Source organism: Pinus tabuliformis, chromosome X (assembly GCF_031772625.1).
Source record: "Pinus tabuliformis cultivar Carrire ecotype Pingquan chromosome X, CPIR1, whole genome shotgun sequence".
Classification (NCBI taxonomy): Eukaryota; Viridiplantae; Streptophyta; class Pinopsida; order Pinales; family Pinaceae; genus Pinus; species Pinus tabuliformis.
In genome coordinates, this window is record NC_142308.1 from 348,942,121 (window position 1) to 348,954,118 (window position 11,998).

At 36.2% G+C, this 11,998-nt stretch overlaps 1 protein-coding gene across 1 annotated transcript; it reads right to left on the minus strand.

Annotated features, from left to right (window-relative positions):
* Positions 1–5,811: 5,811 nt before the first annotated feature.
* On the minus strand, positions 5,812–11,117 carry LOC149139897 (FRIGIDA-like protein 3). Its single transcript, XM_089450018.1, has 4 exons — positions 10,783–11,117; positions 7,555–8,639; positions 6,767–6,924; positions 5,812–6,646 (listed from the first exon to the last, which is right to left on the minus strand). Exons 2-4 carry the CDS (start codon positions 8,627–8,629, stop codon positions 6,113–6,115), a joined length of 1,767 nt encoding a protein of 588 aa, XP_089306144.1. The 5' UTR covers positions 8,630–8,639; positions 10,783–11,117; the 3' UTR covers positions 5,812–6,112.
* Between the last annotated feature and the right edge of the window lie 881 nt (positions 11,118–11,998).

Consider the following 11,998-nt stretch of genomic DNA (forward strand, 5'->3'; position numbering starts at 1 on the left):
AAGCCTTGCTTATTACTCATTAGACATGGAGTAAATTCTTGTTTTTCTAAACATCACAACACATGTACATATGTTTAACACGTTCCTAGATTGATATTAATTTTTTTCTTGAAACTATTAAGCTAATGTTTGGCATACATGTCTTTATTGGGACTGTTATATCTTTTTTCATGTATATGCTCATTTAACACAATGTTGCATCTTGTCCATGTCACCAAAATTCTTACACAAATGTAAGGAAGTAATTGTCACATGGATAGAAATACTTGCATGCATCAAGACCTCTTGCCTTCTTATCCTCACTCTTTGCTTAGCCTTGTCCATCTTTTGACAAATTCCAAGGGTGGCTATGAGCAACGATTGGAATACATTGCACTTTTATTTTTTGCATGATTCATTTGAGTGTTTTTTGTCTTGGTTGTAAGATTGGATGGAACTTGATCTTTATCCTTGCATGCCTTGAGATTAGATGAGTTTTGGGGAACTAGATCTCATTGTTGAGGTACAGATAGAGAAATACAAGCTAACTAGAATATCTAAAGAGCGTAGGGGAGATAAAAAGTCCATTTTGATCTACATTTCAAAGAGTTAGGGCATTTAATACAAACAAGTCACTTATATTTAGGTTTCTATTTGATGTTCAACCTCCCCTTTTTTAATTTTCTTCATAATTTGAGACCACACTTGAGCATTCCATAAATTAACCTTGTTACACATCATGATAATTTCCACCTACTACCAATGTTGATGGCTTGGGTAATTTTGATCCTCCTATTGATGTTGGTTTGGGAAAAGCTAGAGAATCTTTTCATTTCATGTCTAATGCATTTTCCTCCCCTTCTAAAGCTATTGCTCAAGTTATTCTTCCTCTTAAAATTGTGATTGCCAAAGATTCCCTTGGAATAAAGTGGAAAATGTGGATGAATACCTACCCATGCATTCTAAAGGGTTCCAAAGGCCCTTATTGTAACCTATCTTGGTACTACCTCTGCTGCCAAGAGCCTCATGGAAGATTCTACAAATTTCCGTTCTAAATACCGTTTTGCTACTCATTTTATGGGGAACATGAAGAGCAAGACATTTTCTTGATGATTTCCACATATGTGGTTGCTCACCTCATGCCTACCCTACGAATAACTTGATCCTCCTCTTCTAGATCAAGTCTTACTCCTCTTTGGTCATGTTCATAGTTTGGTTTGGTTTTACAAATATGCCTACACACATCACAAAACTCATCCAATTTTTATATATAAGTGAATATATGTTATTTTTCTAATATGTAACCATAAATTCACTCAAAATACCAAAATAAATGTATTAAAAAATAATGTCTAAACCCATATTTAATCATGAAAATGGTCTTAGTGCATGGTTATGGCATTGATGACATTTTGGAGACCCAACAACATTCATAGAAATTTACTTTTGTGTTTGGTGTATGTGTATATCCACATGCTTATTTTGTGTTATAATGTGTATCTTTGCATAGAGATGATAACGAGGATATTAAGTGTTTGATTTCTTTTGTAGAAGTGTATGGGAAGTTTTATATTGGTTTTTGAATGGAAAAGCTTAGCATTATTTAATTATTCTTGTCATTTATTTCTTATTATTTTGTGTTATAATGTGTATCTTTGCATAGAGATGATAACACGACTTGAGTGTTATATTGTAAGAGATGTTTTAAGATTTCTTTTGTAGAAGTGTATGGGAAGTTTTATATTGGTTTTTGAATGGAAAAGCTTAGCATTATTTAATTATTCTTGTGATTTATTTCTTATGTTTTTTGTTATGATTATAAAGGAGATGTCAAAAGGAGATTAATGGTGGTAATGGGGTAAAGTTTGGAGTTGTTTCAAGCTCCAAGAATTTACATACTACGGTACTTTGGTGTTCAAGTTGGTTTTGTAGGTGGGGTGTTCAAGTTGGTTTTGTAGGTGGGTCCCTTTTACTAAAGTTATTTTTCTTTAAGCCGTGAATTTTGGAAATGTTTTGTTTATTTTGATCTCTCAATTTTAAACCATTAAAATTCAATTATATGATACTCTTAAAAGAAATAAGTAACTACTTTTTCCCTCCAAGTCATTATAGAAATACAAGGTATGTTAAAGCTTTTTTTTATATTCGCATCCATTTTTTCTCTGGAAGGATTTAATGGTGTTGGTGATATCATGAAGCTGTAAGCAGGTGATATCCTTCAATTTTTACACAGATACACTTGATATCGATGGTTAAAATTTGTTGTTTTACTCTAAATTCGTTGGTATCTAAATGCTTAAAATGGCTTACATATTCTATATACCAACTCGAAGGTTTCTTTATCTTTCTTGAAGTTGGGGGTGATTTCCTTTCTTAATTTTCGTAAGGTGCTTGAAAAAATTGCGTACTTTGACGCTTGTTTTTCGCAAACAAGGCTACATTGTTTGTTTTATTGTTTGTTTTCTTATTAATTTCTAAGTACTAACATTAGATTTAAGTTTCCCACATCTATTTTAAACCCAGAAATCACTTTAAATCATAAATACTCTGGTACTTTCAACTCCACATCTATTTTATACCCAGAAATCACTTTAAATCATAAATACTCTGGTAATTTCAACTCCACAAATTAGCGGTGGAATTTTGCAGAAAATCAGTCAAAAAAACCAGCCACAAAAACAGAATCAAATTGTCCAAACAAATTATCCTTCATCAAATAATTCTCTGGAAAATTGGGGGCTCCCTTACTAGGGAAATGGCTCTCAAAAATATAAAAATTACAATGTAAATTTGGAAATATTCAAAAAAACTCCAGCAGCAATAATATCCTTCTCCTACACAAGCCAGAACACCCTAGATCAAGTCTGCTGGAATCTCTCCAAATGAATGTGGCTTCTTCCTCTCCCTTAAGATCCTTTTATAAATTTCAAATTGAACAAAATCCCTAACCCTCAATCTCCGAAGTGATAGACGGCCAAGATTGAATCCTAACCTACTTAGATCAATGATTGGGATTAGATATAAGTCACTTAAATATTTAAATATTATACTCAAAAATTTACTCGATTAACCAACATTAATCAATTTAATTAATTAATTTGTTTTGCTTAAATCCACCGAAATAAGACTTCCTCTCTTACCTGCAATACACTAGCCTATGCAAAAGACCACCGAAATAAGACTTCCTCTCTTACCTGCAATACACTAGCCTATGCAAAAGACCTTTTGAAGCTACAAACTCAACATTTCTAAATTTTAATTGAAGGACTCTCTTTCAGTTACACTAACATTTGTTTATTTTTAGGGGACTCTTTCAATTACACTAACATTTGTTTATTTTTATTGCTTCTTTTATTTTTATTACTTTAAGAGATGATCCTCGGCTATAAATTATGTTTAAAGCTAACTCCTATTTTAGCTCAAGATAGCTTTTAAAATAGTTTGGAGGTCCACTTTCAAATAATCTTCTATTTTGGTTCTATCATTGGACATGACATAGCTATGAAATAACACATCATGTCATTGGACATCATGCAAAGCTGTATTAACTATGTATCTTGTTACAACGGTCTTCTCCCTTATGACACCCCTCAAGGGATTTCATATGGCATAGTATCAAATATCTTGATCTATGACACCTTGGTTGCCTGGGATAGTGCAACATAGTACGACAAACACATGTATGACAGATCTAACAGTATGAAAGATTTTTCTACATCTAAATACGATTTTTCACTTTGATCTATGACATAGGTCGTTAATATTTATTAATCTTATCGATTGTTAGGTAAAGCTGTATTAACTATGTATCTTGTTACAATGGTCTTCTCCCTTATGACACCCCTCAAGGGATTTCTTATGGCATAGTATCAAATATCTTGATCTATGACACCTTGGTTGCCTGGGATAGTGCAACATAGTATGACAAACACATGTATGACAGATCTCAAAGTATGAAAGATTTTTCTACATCTAAATACGATTTTTCACTTGATCTATGACATAGGTCGTTAATATTTATTAATCTTATCGATTGTTAGGTGATGGGGCCGCAGGCGCGTCTAAGGCTCTGTAAGGCTACCAGTGAAACTGCGAACCATCTTTTTGTTGAAGTCTTTATATTTCCTTTTATGTCGTTTTTTCAAGGCTACGTGGAATAGAATTTTTTATTAGCTGTTTCGAAGAAGTCAATGCTTCTTCAAAATAGGTGTTTTGTTGATTGTGAAACACTAATGTTTTTATGACAGGACAGGACAAAAGTATCTTATTGGAACACAGCAAAAAAATAAAAAAGTAAAGCTCCTTTGATTCCCGATTTTAAAATATCGTAAAATTGATCTCTGGCCCTGAAACTACAAATTCGTAATACAATAAAAGCTGATGCAAAAATATAATGAAAATATTTAACCACAAGCATATTCAAAAGATAATAGTTGCTCTTCGATTTACTATGATTTCATCGGAATGCCTTCCTATTTGGAAAAACAATAACATGCCCCTGTTGGCATTTCACACAGAACCAGCACCAATCAACAGAAGTAACAGACATGGCAAATCTCTAACTCCTTAATCCACCTTGAGTTAGTAGGAAAATATTTTCCATCAATATTCCATATTTAGGTTTTACCATCTTACAATCATTTACAGAACAGCAAGAGTGTATACCAGAGGTTAATTTGGCATCTTGAAAACCATGGATAAATATTTTCGAGCACAGCAAACAGTTTAAATGATCATTGGACATAAGGAAAGATCTGGTAAATAATCGTGATAGCCCGGAATTTTGACACAAGTAAAGGAAATCTTTAAAAGCTAACTGTAATCGAGGAAACATTTCCGTTACCTTAATCCACCTTGAGTTAGTAGGAAAATATTTTCCACCAATATTCCATATTTAGGTTTTACCATCTTACAATCATTTACAGAACAGCAAAAGAGTGTATACCAGAGGTTAATTTGGCAATTTGAAAACCATGGATAAATATTTTCGAGCACAGCAAACAGTTTAAATGATCATTGGACAGAAGGAAAGATCTGGTAAATAATCGTGATAGCCCGGAATTTTGACACAAGTAAAGGAAATCTTTAAAAGCTAACTGTAATCGAGGAAACATTTTCATTACAACAAAGACAGTTTTGAAGACAAATCAGTAATATCAAAACACCTATTTCTAAAGTTCAAACCAGACCATTTGCAGTTACGTTCTGGAAGATAGTCTCATAACATATCATATCACGCTCATAAAAGAGGTACTGACATAAAGTACAGCGCTCCCTAAAAATAACAAAAAAATAAAAAACATAAACACACTTTTCTTCTTGACGCCTTGCCAAACAATCTTTAGGATTCAAGAACACGAGCCCAGCCTTTGAGGGCCTGGAAAACGACGTGTTGCATATAAAACGAAGGTTTGTGAGGGTGCTAAAATCATATTTGTTATCGAGTCCATTTCTTAGTTTACTATTGAACGAACAGACACAAATCAATGGATAATACCCCGTACACAGAAAATAGGGCCGATTGCAGGCAAGCCAAAAGAAAACTATCAATCAATAGCTAAACTTTGTTCGATCAGAACAATAGGGTAATCCATGGAAAGAACAAGAGGGCAACAACAGGCATATAAAATTTCTCTACGCCTAACCCCGTAACCCAAAGAAGACATTAATCAAAGCTTGCTACAATGTTTCTTCAAGACATTCATCCACAATGCAACAGAGCCTTCCTTAATTGTGAAGAAACATGAACATAGCTAAGTGGGGTATTTACCAAAACTAGCTCTAAAAACTTTGATAACATTAGGTATAGATGCATGCATGTTTGAACCTTAATAAACATAAAGTCCCACTTCTGTTAATGTAAAGGTGATCACATCTTCAGCACTGAGACACATTACATCATAGCAAAAAGAAGGGCCGATAAAATTTGTCGATGTAGATATTGCCCAAACAAAAGTACAGTTGAGAAGAAAGATGTTTGGTTCTTTAACGTTGTGATGTTTTGCTGACAAAACTGCTAAACTGGTCATTTGCGGAGCTAATCTTTCTACCTTCTGAAAGAAAAGGGCTTCCCATACATTGACAGATATTCATAGCTCAGAAAATTGAACTAGAAGGAAAGAGAAAAGCATATCTACTGCAAATATGAAGATGGGTAAGTGGGAGGTAGACCACTGCCAAGATGATAACCATTGTAACTAGAAGCTGAATTGTAAGACCCGGATCCCAAACCAGAAGAACCCATATTATCACCCGAGTACATGTAAGATCTTGGAACAGGTGATGTTCCATACATAGTTTGGCTAGACCTTTCATAACTGTTCTGACCAGGTAAGTTGTAAGCAGTATGGCCAACTGCTGCAGTAGGATATGGAACTCTATCAGCAGGTCGGTAGAAGCTCCTATCGCCAGCATTGGATGAAGCATAGCCACCTGATCTTTCAATACCAGTTGGTGGGGGCAAATACCCTCCACCACTGTTATTACGAGGACGTTTAGATTGATTCTTGACAGCATCTGCAGATCTTTTCTTGTCTGCCTTTTCCTTTTCTAGCTGAGCTACACGCTTTTGGAGACCCTCAACCGGGTACTCAGATCCAAGTTTGTGCTCCTCGATGCATTTAATAACAGCCCGCAATGCAGAAAGCTCTTTTGCAATCACTTCATTCTGCAATAAGAGATTCCAGCAATCAGAAAGCTCCCAAACTATGCTAATTGATACAAGAATATCCAATATAGTATAAAAACATCAGTTCACTCTCACGATGATCAAAGAGATGACTCGCACCTGTGAAATTCCACTTTTACCCTGCGAAGTCTTTTTTGCATCCTTCAAATAGGCTTTCAAGAGAGGAACCGGTGGAAACTTATCTACCAGTCCAAATGCATGAGAAAAGTTAACAGCCTCAATTTGCTTTCCACTGCTGACCAATATTTCCACAATCCCTGCATGTATTAAGAAGAAATCATGAGTCTTTGCAAAGAAATTACATAAATCCCAAATGAAATAAAGGCTATGATTAGAAAGAAAATCAATTTTCCGTTACAGTTGGGAATCTAAAGGAAAATTAGATTAATTGAGGCTGTCCATAAAAAGGACTATTGGAGAACAGAGAGTTCAAATATACCTAGCTGCAAAAGATTCTACAGCTTTCACTTTTTGAGTTCTTTGACAGCCAAGCCAATCAACACAATAATTTTAATTAAACTGCATCTATGGGATGCAGTTACTACCCATTGTGTTTTGTGGATTTGAACTTGTCCCTAAAGTTTTTTGGCATGAGTACTAATTTACCATATGGACACATGGACAGCAAAAACGAAGATTTCTTTGTAACTTTGAGAGTATTCTATAACTATAGAATAGACGAAGCATCACTATACAGGTTGTCTTAAATGTTCTCATAGCAGCAATAATTTTCACCGAGGATCAAATGGGCCTTGGATCCTCGTAAAACTTTTTGCTTGAAATTAATTAATGCTTATCTCGACACCAAGAGACAAACGCCTAATAAAAAAACACAGCATGGGTAGCCAAGCCACAAAGGCCATATTGCTTAACAAGTTAACACCAACCTGGCATTTTTGCTGCAAGTCCAAGAGAGAGACAGAGCTCAGGTGTTTGCCTGCGTCGTGAAACAGCAAGAACAAGCTTGCACAGTTCCTCTTCATCATACTCCAATGCAATACCAAAAGTGGCAAGAAGCTGCAGGAATGCCTGAGCTTCCAACGAATTGCCATTGGCGGCATCTACATCAAGATCTGCCAACATGGGCTTCCAACTGTCTGCAATCCCCTTAGCTTGCTCCTTAATATCGGAGGCAACCACAGGGTGATCAGAACTCGTTTCAGGATCTGCCAACGAAGGCACAAGAGATTCCAATAACAGAATACAGGTACGGCGTTGAGCCGGAAGACCAGTCTCCTTTTTGTTCCCTTGATTGGATGGTTCATTTATAGGGTAAAAACCCTCCAAAGCATTCAAAACTAGGCGGTCTGGGTCAGTTGCAAACTGCAGCGCTGCAGGAACCTCATCCCTAAGGGCTGCAAGAAATTTCCGGTTTTCTGATATAAATTTGAGAAGCCCTTTCGCATCCATTTTTTCACATAATTGTTTCAATTGAGGGCGTGGCTTCACTTCAGAAGCTGCTCCAGCTTTAGGAGCCCCAGATTTAGCAGGAGATTTTTCAGCTTTGTCAGAGGTAGGATCAATGGGTTCTATGTCTGTAACGGATGAATCATTTACCTTATTTTCAGCAACTCCAGCAGTTTTTGCAGAAGCGTCTACGGAAACTTCCATCTGTTTTGAGCGAGCCTCAATAATGACAGCAAGAGCAGCATCTTTCTGCTCCTGTACACGGGCCAAAGAAGCCTGCTCCTTAACTGCAACAGCTTCATCTCGCTTCTCAAGCATTTCTTGAGTTTCCAAGGCCTTAGCCTCAAATGATTTTTCTTTCTCAATTAACTCATCAACCCTCTTCTTCAAAGCTTCGTGAATACAAGAAAAATGATGTTCCAAGTCCTTCCATTGGATGGTACAATTTTGTATACCATCTCTGTGCGCATCAAGTTCCTCAACAGCTTTCTGCAGTTGCTCTTTCTTTGAAACAGTGGATTCAATTGCTGTAACGATAGGTTCGATGTCAGCCATACCTTCAAACCTGTGAGCACAAAAACAGAAACGTATGATACTTAATATATATATATAGAAATAATAAGCATATACATAATATGTATATATATATATTATATACAGAAAGCAAAAAGACACAAGTTCATTATTTGAAGATAGGACTACATCAAATGACCAAATACATGAGAATAAACCATAAGCATATATAATCCATAATAAAATCGCAGACCCCAGAACCAGTTCTATAGCATTTTTTGTTCTCGTTCAATATTATCAAAATGTTTTAGATGAGATTGAATAAACAGTTTTTCGCTAATGGAAAGAGATACAGAAATTGTTTTTTATGGGAAAGAGATAAATTCATGAAACAAGAAATGATAGTAAAATGTGCTCAAGCCATGGAGGGAATGCAAATCATAGGAATAAAATTGGGTTACATCTGTAGAAGAATCTCTTGCGCGAAAATCACTGGCTATACCTCATTCTCCTGCATCTCATTCATACATGATCAGGAAATGCATAAACATACGCCGATGTTCCACTGCTCAGTGACACATCGGAACACAATGTTTGCACACCTGAAATTTCACACATTGGGACATGTGGGTCTTAGGGTGTCAACATCACCACAGCACGTGTCAGACATGTAGGGCCCACATTCAGACGCCGTATCCAAAAAAATAGAGCAAAATGTAATTAACAGGCATTGGCATACAGATAAAATAAAATGTATATTTAGAGGCATTTTAGGGGGTTTGTAGGAGAAGATCCCTGATTAAAAAGATAATATATATTTCATTGGGGAGCCTGAATGAAGGTAGCGTGTATTGAATGGAATTGAGATTCAAATTAGTGGAAGATTTATATTCTTCTTTGGTAAAACTTTATTTGTAATTTTCCCGGTTTTCCCTAAATTAGCCAGGATTTTCTAATGTTCTTATTTTATCGGACAACAACAGATAGACTATAAATCCAAATGTTGCAGTTGTTTCATATTAAAAAGAACAAGATAATGTCAAATAACATGCGTTTCTAATCATATAGTTAGTGTTTTCAAGACTATGATTAATTCCAGGCAACAAGCTATGACTAATTTTCGTAAGGATGGGAAGTTAATTTTCCTTTTACAGCTAAGGGTAGACAAGGAAACATATAGGAGGTTGCCTTAGATCAATACGTTTTCACAGGCAGTGTTAGGTCAACCCAAATACAGTAAGCTTGGGCACTCATGGTAAATGAAATGAAATTAAACAAAATATGTGAACAAATAACGTCAGGGTCACCTAGGAGTTACACACGACCCTAACCACTTGGGATGCTCCCCTACAGAACTTGCAATTCTGGCTAATAATAGCAGGAATAAAGAGAATTCTGGCTCCAGAACGAGGAGTTAATACTATGGAAACCAGGGTGTGATATTCCAAAGTCACCCAAAACTTGCACCTGACCCCAAACGCTTGAGATGCCTCATTTAGACATTCAAAACATCCCACCTGCCCCAGATGCTTCTTTTAGACATCCACAACAGCCCACCTGGCCCCAAAAAGCTTGAGATGCCTCATTTAGACATCCAAATCACAATATTTTTACTTTCTAACCAGGCCCCCGTTGACACGAGAACCCAGTTAAGAAAAAGAACTCAACGAACAGATATTTACCCGTGTGAATAAATGCTTAACAAAAACAGAGCTTTTATTGACAGAGAATTATTGTGTGCAGAAGGAAGGATTTAATGATCATAAGATTGGTTTGCAGAAATGAAGATTTAAGATTATCGTTAACAGAAATAAAAGTTTTGATAGCGGAGAGCAAGATTTTTAAACCCTCCAAAACATAGACAAACACTGGCCCGAAATACACAGAAAAACTGCCGAAACCCTTGTTTGACAACATTTCTAAACAATCAACCAGAGATGGAAACCCTTTTTAGGCTTTGCCAAAGAGTTCATTGGCAACAGTTTAAAAATGCCCCACTGTCCACGAAAGCCCTAGTTAGGATTTAAGGATTTTGTTTGTCTACCTACAAAACCGATAACTAAAGACAAATATGCAATACAACTCCGCAAATAACCAGAGCACCATTCACAAAAAACAGCCAAACTAACTTGCTTCTAAATTACAGATATACCATAAAAAAAAAACTGTAAGAGAATTAAGGTTCCACAACTCACCTGATATCGAACGACAACTGAAACAGAAGAGTCGTCAACCGCGTTACTGGTCAGAACCGAATGAAATCTGCGGATAGAAACTATGCGTATGGATACTACTCGGATGTGTGCGAATCAAAACCCTACAGTCTGGGGTTTCCCCTGAATATTTATCTTCTTTATTCCGGATTTCAAAGGTAATGACGAAAAGAAATATATATAGGGGAAGTCCCTACCGTCGGTTCTAGATCTTGTGGCCGACACTATCCCTTGATGGGTGCTCTTGGATATGACACATCTCTCATTCAAATACGCGTTGCAAAGGATGCCCTTGGTGTGTAGAGGGTTTAGTTCCATAAGGACCCGAGGTCGGACTCAGATGCTGTAGTGGTTTACTAATTCTTAATATATTCTTTGTAGGGATGGTTTTAGGGCTGGCTTGCGATGCCTAGTTGAGGTAGGTAGGGTTTTAGGACTGAATTACAATGCCTAGATGATGATAGCGATGGCAAGTGTGGTGACTGCATTTTATAAAGTTGTATGATAATAATTTCTATCCTAACACGTGATGTGAGTAAAACATTATGGCAACAAATGTGTGGCTTGTCAATGGACATTAAATGAGTGGGGTTGTATATGTCCATCGTTGGATCACTAGCTTGCCAAAATCTAAGTGTGGTGCATTTTATAAAGTTTTATGACAATAATCTCTATCCTAACGCTGAATTACAATGCCTAGGTGATGATGGTGATTGCAAGTGTGGTGCATTTTATAAAGTTGTATGACAATAATCTCTATCCTAACACGTGATGTGAGTAAAACATTATGGCAACAAATGTGTGGCTTGCCAATGGGCATTAAATGAGTGGGGTTGTATATGCCCACTGTTGGACCATTGGCCTGCCAAAATCCAACAATGGGCATATACAGCCCCCACTCATTTAATGCCCATTGGCAGGCTACTTAAACATTATCACTTGTAATCGTGACTAATCATTTAAAAACTCTTGTACTATTATGTTTGATGAGGGTGTTGTCTATATGTGAGGCTTTTTGAAAAGTTTTTCTGGTTTATTTTTCAATCTAATTTATTTAGAATCTGGTAGGGATTCATTGAAATCACAAGTTTGACGAGTGAACTCTTCACAATCGAAGTGCACCAGGGGTTTTTGAGGGCGTTGAATCCATAAATGTAGTCAAAAAAACCATTTAAACAACACAAATCAAGATTTGACC

Coding starts and splice junctions, on each gene's coding strand:
- LOC149139897 (XM_089450018.1), bottom strand. CDS start 8,629: ATGGCTGACATCGAACCTATCGTTACAGCAATTGAATCCACTGTTTCA. Junction 6,925..7,554: donor ACTTGCAGCAAAAATGCCAG/GTTGGTGTTAAC, acceptor TAATACATGCAG/GGATTGTGGAAATATTGGTC. Junction 6,647..6,766: donor GTAAAAGTGGAATTTCACAG/GTGCGAGTCATC, acceptor CTCTTATTGCAG/AATGAAGTGATTGCAAAAGA.